The following is a 10,063-nucleotide window of genomic DNA, read 5'->3' on the forward strand; positions in this document are numbered from 1 at the left end:
GAGGGGTGTGTGTGTGTGTGTGTGGTGTGCGCACCTCTCAGTATATCTCTGGCTGTGCAGTTGTATTGTCCATTCAACACACATGCTTCTGAATAGCTCAGACCTCTGGAAAATGTTATTCCTGAAAATGCATGTATAATGGTCCTCGCTGGGAGTGTATGGTCCCATTCTGGCCCCGCTAACACTCTGCGTGTTTGCCTTCTGTGCTTGCATGTGTGCATGTGCGCACACCAAGTGCTACAAAAAAACCGAGGACGCCACCCAAACGACAGGGCGGATCCAAGTCCTCAAAATACCACTTTTGTTTTGAAGCAAAAAAAAAAAAAAAAGTGTTGAAAGAGTGAGTGAGTCAAAAATGTTGTTGTAGTTACAAACAGAATGAGAGCACCTGATAGCACCTTGACATTCAAAGGCCTATTCTCTGGAACAAGTGTGCGTCTGTCTTTGTGTAGACGCCTATGTGTGTGCATAGTTTATATCCCCTACAAAATATTAACCATTAAAAACACAAATATTAAGCCCCTAGGCAGAATGTCAGGGAGCTAACCCTTACGTTTAGAGGAGACCATTAGCTATGAGTCCACGTTCTCAGTACCACGGACATGGGCGTAGTTGTGGGGGGGCATGTAACAACAGCACCCCCAAATTCATGCTCACACTGCTCATATAATGTGTTGGTTGTAGTGGTGTGAACAGTGTCTCTACCCCCAAAGTTGAAATTACACCTACACCACTGACCATGCACCTTCCATTGCTTAGTTAACAGCTGCTGGCCTTAGATTTGAATCTGCCATTTACACAACAGTTAACCGTTAACACTCTCTCTACCTACCTACCTACCTTCTGCTTCATCTGTTCTTCTGCTTTCCCTTTGCCATAATGTCTCCCACCCCGCTCTGCTCCCCCCTACAGAAAGAGGAGAAACTTCTCTGGAGGTCGGAGGTAGACTGGCCATCGGAAGTGGAGTAGGGGGTGGAGACTGTGCCCTGGGGGTGGTACCGGAGGAGACGAGGAGGCACAGCAGGGCGGAGCTACGGGAGCTGTGGCGGAAGGCCATCCTACAGCAGATCCTACTCCTGAGGATGGAGAGGGAGAACCAAAAGCTCCAGGGTAAGTCGAGGGGCCCTTTTGAGTCACGGGTCCTTTTGGATTCTTGTCATGCCTTGCCTTATTGCCCTTCTGAAGCTGAAGCACAGCGCTGCTACACTTATTTCTGGAGCGTTCCCTTTTTTAATTTTATTTTGCAAAATGTATTTATTTTTTCATCGACTGACTGTTTTAGTTCTCCACAGATCCAGCCACTCACACTTGAGCTGTACACAATCACATTTGTCAGATAGGAACTCCAGCCTGAATGTTCGTTTTTGTTTGTTTGTTGTTTGTTTGTTGGGTTTGTCTATGGCTGGTTTTGTTTCTTCCGGGAGGCTTGTGAGTGAAAGCCCTTTAACAGTGTCTGGCCGCGTGCCCACACCAGGCGAGCAGGCCTCCATGGCCCAGCTAACGCTAAAGGCATTTATGCAAAAATATTCCCAGCAATGTGGGCGGGCCCTCATTACACATAATCTGACATTCTGCTTTAGTTCCACAGAACTGCTCAGAAAACCCCTGCCCTCCCCTCCAGTGCCAGAGGGATTATTAGATGGCACACCCTCAAACACACTCATACCCACATACGCATACTCAAGTACTTGTATTACTTGTATTACTAGACAGGATCTAAGTCATTGTGTAACTAAATCTTTTTAATTGTCAGCCTAAAGTCAGCCTTAAGTCTGACCCTGACCTGACGCTCACCCCAAGACCAAGCCCAATCTTCGGCCGAACACTCACCAAAACGTGTAAGCCTTAATGCCAGACTTGACCATAATCGAACACATGAAGGATGAATGTGTCACCATTTGTACCCTTAAGAAATGTCCATCTGAGAGCTTAAAGTCCAAACAATTACACACCCACACGACCCAACCCACCTTCTATTAATGTCAACAATGGAATTGGCCAAGACCTTAAAAATAAAAATGTAAAAGCCTGTGTCATGGGGAAAAAAAAACACACACACACACAGACAAGCCTGTGGACACGATGCCAGCCGCAGTCCCGTCAGCATAGTTACGCTCCCCCGGGGGTGGGTAGGGGGAGGAGGTGTGGCCACACGTAGGCTGGGGGCGGAGCAGCAGCAGCAGGTTCCTTTGTCTCCGCCCCCAATTGTCTCTCTGTAGGGGGAGGCTGACCTGCCCACTGCTACCAGCCACCTGCTCGGACATTCCACCATTCCTCGTTCTGCCCCAAATTGTTCGCGTGTGCATACGGTCGGTGCCGTGTGGGAAGAGGGATTGGGCTTTATTACAGCAGTGCGCTTGTGCACACACACACACACCCACCCAAAGCATTATGGGAAATTCCTGTTCTTTATTTGGGCTGATATTTTTCCCCCTGGATAAAGGCTAGACGATGAGTCACAACACGTGCGCTCACACTAACATGCACTTAATGTCTTTCTGGGCGATGGGTTCGGTCCAAATCCCTCCAGCAGCTTCGCTCGCATTACCTGAATCACTTCTTTCCAAAATTTTCAATGAATCACCAAACTTTTCCTGCAGTGGTAATGAATCCCTTGTCCGTGCAACACAGAGATGGGCATTAATACGGTGATTCGTTTTTGTTTGTTTTTTTTCCATTCGGAAGTGAACCGATCTGAAAGTAAAATCCCCTCCCAGGATGTTGTTCCAGCCTCTTGGCTTTGCTAACCAGTTCCAGCCAACATGCGGACGGCGTTACCGAACCCATTTGGGTGATCCCGAGTCGTGTGTCGAGACTCACCTTGTTGTTCTGGGTTGGCTTGGCGTCCCTGGCGCTGGCTATGGAGTTTGCACCGCGCCACGGGCACCAGTGTCCAAGTGCTGGGCAAAGGGCAGACAGCTAGATCAACGTCCTGAGGTGGCGAGCCTCTGCCTGACAGGTGCCAGATCACCACCATGCTGTCGCCTGTAAGAGGAAGTGCTGGTTTCCTGCTTGCAGAGAGCCAGTTGCTCCGGTTCAGAGGTCGCGGTCCTCCTGCCAGGAACTTGGCCTCCGCCTTTGGCATTGACAAAAATACATTTATTTATTTTTAACATTTTTTTTTCTCTCTCTCTCTCTCTCTCTCTCTCTCTCTCTCTCTCTCTCTCTCTGTGATGGTTTGCCAAGCTTTCCATCAGGGTGGTTAGTTTATAACTTGATTGAGTCTGAATTCTCTCTAAGTGAACTAATGCCACAGGGGACATTCATAAGTGCACTGCTTTTAATTGTGTGTGTGTTTGTGTGTCTGAGTGTTGTCGTCTGTCTGTGGTTTATACTATATATTTTATACTATATATCTTGTGTATTCTTTGTGTGTGTGTTTGTTTTCCACATATGTCAGTACAAGTGTGTGTGTGTGTGTGTGTGTGTGTGTGTGCGTCTTTTTACACTTTTGTGAATACGGATATGTACATGTGCTAAAATAAAAGAGAGAAAAGTAAGCATGAGTGTGGCCTTATTGTTGCTAAATGATTTCATCACGTGCGTGTGTGTGTGCGTGTTTGTGTGCAGCCTCAGAGAATGACCTGCAGAGCCGCAGGCTGAAGCTGGACTATGAGGAGATCACGCCCTGCCTGAAGGACGTCACACTAGTCTGGGAGAAAATGCTCAGCACAGCCGGGAGGTCAAAGGTCAAATTCGACACAGAGAAGATACACACTGCTGTCGGGCAAGGTAACACGCGCGCCCATGTGTGGGCGCACACTACAAAACACTTTCCAGCTGACTTCAGTGCAAGTGGTTGCGTCAGTCGCCCTCCCATGGCTCGTGTGTGTGTGTGTGCGCGTGCGCCCCCGTGCTTGCCTTTGAAGTGGTCTGACCAGTGACCAAACATGACCAAAGGTTCTTGGGGAAGTCTCTCACATATGTATGTGCACATGCATGACTCCGAGACCACAGCACGCGTGCTCCTGTTTGACATGATGGGTGGATATGCCATTACAGTGGGTCGGAGATTTCCTTAGCACATGCTTCCCGGTTTATGGTCCATAAAGTTTTATGATGTATGCAAGAGAATGTCATTTAATAATAGAGAGGATGATTAACCTGAAGCGTTTCTTCATGACTGTTTACATTCTCAAGGGTAATCTCATCTCTCTGTCGCTCACACAGGTGTCCCCAGGCAGCACAGGGGAGAAATCTGGAAGTTTCTGTCTGAGCAGTACCTCCTGAGGCAGCAAGTACCCAGCGCCAAGCCCCCCAATAACGACACCCCTTATAAAGAGCTACTGAAACAGCTCACCTCCCAACAACACGCCATCCTAATAGATCTGGGTTAGTATCACACACACAGCTCACCTCCCAACTCCATGCAGTTCTGTATATAATGCAATACCTCATTAATGATTAACAAAATATACAATGTACAGCTCAAATACATATACACACAAACACACACACTGAAACAGCATTGTACTGCTTAGATCTGGGTTAGCTCTACTACTCATCAGCCCTGTCTCTCACACATACAAACACTCCTGCACACACGCTTTTGTGTTGCCTGCTGTTGGCATGGGTGTGTCTAGGGGTTCTGTTCACCTGTTAACTGCCGTCTCCATGGTGTTGCACGGTAAACGGGCAGCCATCAATCCCAGCAGGAGTTTGTGTGTGTGTGTGTGTGGTGTGTGGTGTGTGTGTGTGTGTGTGTGTTGTGTGTGTGTGTGTGTGTGTGTGTGTGTGTGTTGTGAGAGAGAGAGAGATAGAGACAGAGACAGTGCATGATGAATGAATGAATACAACATCCACTCTTGGGGAACACGCACACAAGCACCTGCAGGCCTGTATGGCTCACTGAAAATCAGTGTCTGTCTTCAGCTGATGCAGTGCTGTAACTATGTAGTTATGGGGTAAGAGAACAGGGGCCCTACAACAGGCACGAGCACATGGTGCTCTAGCCTCTTCTCAGGGTGGAGAACTGGAGAACTCACTGACCCTTCAGTGTTGAAGAACAGGAAATAAACCTGCAAAATGACAGAGGAGAAGTAAAGGGGATTTAAGTGCATTCTTTATCCCCCCTCTCTCTCTCTCTCTCTCTCTCTCTCTCTCTCTCTCTCTCTCTCTCTCTCTCTCTCTCTCTCTCTCTCTCTCTCTCTCTCTCTCTCTCTCTCTCTCTCTCTCTCAGGCCGTACTTTCCCTGCTCACCCGTACTTCAGTGCCCAGCTGGGTGCGGGCCAGCTCTCGCTCTATAACCTGCTGAAGGCCTACTCTCTGCTGGACACGGAGGTGGGCTACTGCCAGGGCCTGAGCTTTGTGGCCGGCGTGCTGCTGCTCCACATGAGCGAGGAGGACGCCTTCAGCATGCTCAAGTTCCTCATGTTCGAGCGTGGCCTGCGCAAGCAGTACCGGCCCGACATGATCATCTTGCAGGTGAGGTGCCTCGCACTGGAACAGCCCTGCGTCTTCTTATAGTACGTTATCCACCTGGCAGTGGAACAGCCTCGAGTCATATTCATCTCCTTTCTTCTCACTCTCTCAACCCCTCCCACTCTTAATTGCCCTGCCCCCCTTTTTTTTTTTTTTTTTTCTTCTTCTTCTTCTTCTTCTTCCTCCCCTTTCTGTCACCCTCCCCAGATCCAGATGTATCAGTTGTCACGGTTACTGCATGACTACCACAGGGAGTTGTACAGCCATCTGGAGCAGCACGAGATCGGCCCGAGCCTCTACGCCGCGCCCTGGTTCCTCACCGCCTTCGCCTCTCACTTCCCCCTCGGCTTTGTCGCCAGAGTCTTCGGTGCATGAGCGCGCGCACACACACACACACACACACACACACAAACAGGCATGCTGTGTGTGTGGTATACAGGATAGCATTTAGTCAGAGACACCTGGGCCGCTGATTTTGCATGTAAACAACTCTCACACATCTGGCTGAGCTGATGGGTGAGGAGTACAGGTGTGTTCGAGTTGTTACAGCACAGGGCCTTCTGATGCGCTTCATTGGTGGCTACTTCATTGCTTGGTGCATCATTGGTTTGCGTTTCACTGGTTAGGCTGTTTCACAGGTTTGCACTTCGCCAGTTTGCATTTCAGTGGTTGGCGCTTCACTGATTAGCGGTTGGTGCTTCACTGGTTGGCGGTTGGTGCTTCACTGGTTAGTGGTTGGTGTTTCAATGCGTGGCGCGTCACTGGTTTCCATTTCAGTGGTTGGTGCTTCACTGGTTGGCGCTTCACTGGATGGCGCTTCACTGGTTGGCGCTTCACTGGTTTGCATTTCAGTGGGTGGTGCTTCACTGGTTAGCGGTTGGTGCTTCACTGGGTGGAGCGTCACTGGTTTGCATTTTAGTGGTTGGTGCTTCACTGGCCGGCGCTTCACTGCTTTGCGTTTCACTGGTTGGTGCTGCAGTAGATCCAGGCTATGGTGATTCACTTGCCTGCCTCCATCTCTTTTTAGCTGTCTGTTCCTTCATCATTCTTGCTCGCTCGCTCTCTCTCTCTCTCTCTCTCTCTCTCTCTCCCTCCCCCCCTTCTTTTCTTACTATTTCTCTCTTGCATGCTCTTCCTGTTTTTCTCCCTTTTTTTCTGCCTTCAGTCTCACCCCCCCATCCTCGCTTGCCCCTTTCTCTCTCCATCTGTCTCTCGCTTTCCACACTATTTCTCATTCTCTCTGTCTTCCCTCCCTCCATCTGTACCCACATGGAGGACGTTAAATAGTGATACCTGTCCAGTGGCGCTGACTCTGTTGTGTGTAATCACAAACCCACAACTGTGTGCGTGCGTGCATGCAGGTGTGTTTGCAATGTGAAATACACCCCTCAATTTTAGTATAATGAAAAGCCATCATGTTTTAACCATGTGTTCACACACACATAAATAAATATAAATACGCACACGTGCCTTTGCTCTTTCACCCTTTGGTGTGGGTGGAGCTATCTCTCCTAGCACAGTCAGTTGCAGTGAAACAGCAAATACACAAATGTTCATGGGTTTTTTTTGTTTTTGTTTTTTTTCTCCGTGTGTGTGTGTTGCAGATATGCTGTTCTTGCAGGGATCGGAGGTCATTTTCAAGGTGGCACTGAGTCTTCTAGGTAGCCATAAGCCCCTGATTCTGCAGCATGACAATCTGGAGTCTATAGTAGACTTCATCAAAAGCACCTTACCCAATCTGGGACTGGTACAGATGGAGAAGACCATCAACCAGGTGTGTGTGTGTATGTGTGCGCGCACGCATTGGTCAATGTGCATGTGTATGCCCAAATGTTCCCCTGTGGGGCTCTGCATGCTTCCATTCACAGGTTTATGTGAGTATTTATTAGAAAATCTTGCTAAAATAGGAAAACACACTTTTTCCTGCCAACTGGTTAAGGTTGGGTCTGGGCCTGTGATTTGGGTTTACATTAGATTTGGGGCATGTTAGGGGTCAGGCTCAGTGTTAGGTTTAGGGTTGTGTAAGTGTTGGGTTAGGGTTTGGTAAGGGTTGGGTTTAAGGCTGAAATATTAGCAGTGTTGATGTAAGTTATGTAGGAGGTGGCACAGATAAGTGTGCTCAGTCACCAGAGCATTACAAATATTAGAATGAATATACGCACAGCACTTTGAGTGAACAACCAAGTATGTGCTCTGACAGCATTGTTTCCTCTCTTCACTGTAACAGCTTGTGATTGACTGTCATAGTGGAATTGGGATGGAGGGAGAAAATATCAGTGCAGTATTGTAAACATCCATCAAAGTCTGCTCCAAGGCCAGGATGCGAGAACGAATCATACTAAATCCACCTTCAGACTAACTGCTGACTCACATGTCCATGATTCAGTTACAGTTTATCATGCAAGTCAGGAGAGAGAGAGAGAGAGAGAGAGCTGACATTTCAAAAGTAAAGGGGGAAAGTTGTAAAGATGACAAGCTGCTATTGTAGATCGTTGAGAGAGATGTACACACACGTGACATCACCTTTTGATGGCACTCGTCTTACAGAACCAGCACTTGAGCCAAACCACAATCCTAGCGCACACCCCAAACATGTCTGTCGGAGTACGTTTGTATATGGAACTAAACAAAAACACAAACAAAAGCAGGCCTCACACCCACATCACAGAGCAGTTAAACGGACACACCTGTGAACAAGTGTCCGTGCGCATTTGCAGTTGCATGACGTACGCTTTCGTCTCAAGTACTCCTCAGCTGACAAAACCAACAAGCTCGGTAAAGAAACCCCTCCCTTTTTAGGAGAAGAGGACCTGCCAGGCCTGAGCTGCGGGTTCAGGGCCAGAGCCGTCGCGTGGCCTATTTAACGCGCTCCACGCCTGGACCCTCCCTTTTAACTGCCACCCAAGCGACCGTGACATCCTCGTGCATGCCGAGTGCTTCAGTGCGATCGGGGCCGGGGCAGTCTTGCTTTTCCGTGCAGGCGGACATGTGGGGAAGTCCGAGCGCTTAGATGTCCTATCTAGAAACTGTGCTGGGAAAATAAAAGTGTCCTGTTGTTACTTTGTATGTGTCTTTTTGGTTTTTAAGGTTAGAAATTACAAATGTTATGATCATTTTTGTTATATTGTACACGACACCCCCACCCCCCCACACCCACATTAATGTGTTTGGGTGGGTGTGTAGGTCTTTGAGATGGACATCAGTAAGCAGCTGCAGGCCTATGAAGTGGAGTACCACGTGCTTCAAGATGAGTTGCTGGATGGCCCTTCCACTCTTAGCCAGTCACAGCGCGCTGCCCATCTGGAAAAGACCAACGGGAGCTTGCGGCAGCAGAACCTTGATCTGCTCGAGGAAGTGCAGGTAGCCCACTGCACTGTAAAAGTCATATCGTCAAACGGGTAAACGCATAATTGCATAATGATGAAATGTTGGGAGCCAGTTTTGCACGCTTTTCCTGAACTAGTTTCACCAAGCCGGTAAATCTGTTATGTAACTTGAAAACTATGAAGATCAGTGACCATTAGTGGGTAGCAACAGTAAACCTGTGTTTTAACACCAGGCAGAGAAAATGTTATATATCCCTTCTCTCTCGCTCACTCCTGCTCTCTTCTCTCTCTCTCCCTCTCTTTCTTCACACTCTTTCGCTCTCTCTCCCCAGGTGGCTAACGCTAGGATCCGGTGTCTGGAGTCTCGCGTGGAGGGCCTGGCTACCAGCGAGGCCGTTCTGCGCTTGGAGGTCTCCTCCCTCCAGCACGAGCGGGCCGAGCTGCAGCACACCGTAGCCCGGCTCCAGGCCCTCCTGGCCAGCCACGGCATCCCGCACCAGCCCTGCCCCTCCGAGGACGCCCGCCCCACCGATGCCACTGAGTGATGAGAGCCTCGCCCGCCCACCGGTTGGATCGTCCGCTCGTCTCCTTTTGGAGAATGTAGTGAGCCAGGGAGAAGTGAGAAGCCACTTCTGTCCTGTGGATCACAGCCTTGTTTTGGGGTGTTGTACTGATCATTTCCACTGACTGCATTCGTATAGTTCACTGTGCCCCTTTATTCCCTTCTGAGCAGAAGTGTAAAACGAGAGGGGATTAAAACTCACCAATACGTGCCTTCCTGGTTTAGGAGTCAGGTAACAGACGGGTATTCGGAGTTTGGTCGGAGAACCAGAGTGAAAGCCAGAGCCAGGGAGAAAGCAGGGCTCTCCCCCAGGGCCTGGAGCTTCTGCTCTTGGCAGTATGGCCACCAAGCCCCCTTTCCTGCTCTGGAGCCCATGTGCCTAAAAGGCAGAGGTTGACGACCTCACAGAGAAACACCTCCCCCCTCCCTCCTGTGATTATCAACATGGAGGCAATTGGCACACAGTAGTGTACATTTCCTGACACTTTGAGTGTGAGCATGTAGTGTTCACACTTGTTTCTCAGTGCATGTTTGTATGGATGTCTCTGGAAATCACTCCGTGTAATGTTGAGCACTGCTGTATTCGATTGTACTGTAAACTTTGACATAAACTTTGATCAAAACAAAAGAAAAACATCTGCTGATATTTACACCCAGAAATTTACTGTTTTAGCGCTGATCTGCTGTTTTCCAGAAACCAAAGTTTTGCTTCTGTTTTGTACCAAAAATATAATTAAAGTCTCCCTGATGTTGA

General features: G+C 48.7%; 1 protein-coding gene across 1 annotated transcript in view; it reads left to right on the forward strand.

Moving 5' to 3' along the window:
• Positions 1–10,063, forward strand: part of tbc1d1 (TBC1 (tre-2/USP6, BUB2, cdc16) domain family, member 1) — a 30,823-nt gene extending 20,760 nt beyond the window's left edge. The window contains exons 7-14 of the mRNA XM_035530043.1: positions 913–1,110; positions 3,571–3,732; positions 4,171–4,332; positions 5,180–5,424; positions 5,629–5,788; positions 7,026–7,195; positions 8,605–8,781; positions 9,080–10,063. Of these exons, the coding sequence (XP_035385936.1) occupies positions 913–1,110; positions 3,571–3,732; positions 4,171–4,332; positions 5,180–5,424; positions 5,629–5,788; positions 7,026–7,195; positions 8,605–8,781; positions 9,080–9,292 (1,487 nt within the window). The 3' untranslated portion in view covers positions 9,293–10,063. The remainder of the gene's footprint in view (positions 1–912; positions 1,111–3,570; positions 3,733–4,170; positions 4,333–5,179; positions 5,425–5,628; positions 5,789–7,025; positions 7,196–8,604; positions 8,782–9,079) is intronic.

Source organism: Electrophorus electricus, chromosome 9 (assembly GCF_013358815.1).
Source record: "Electrophorus electricus isolate fEleEle1 chromosome 9, fEleEle1.pri, whole genome shotgun sequence".
NCBI lineage: Eukaryota > Metazoa > Chordata > Actinopteri > Gymnotiformes > Gymnotidae > Electrophorus > Electrophorus electricus.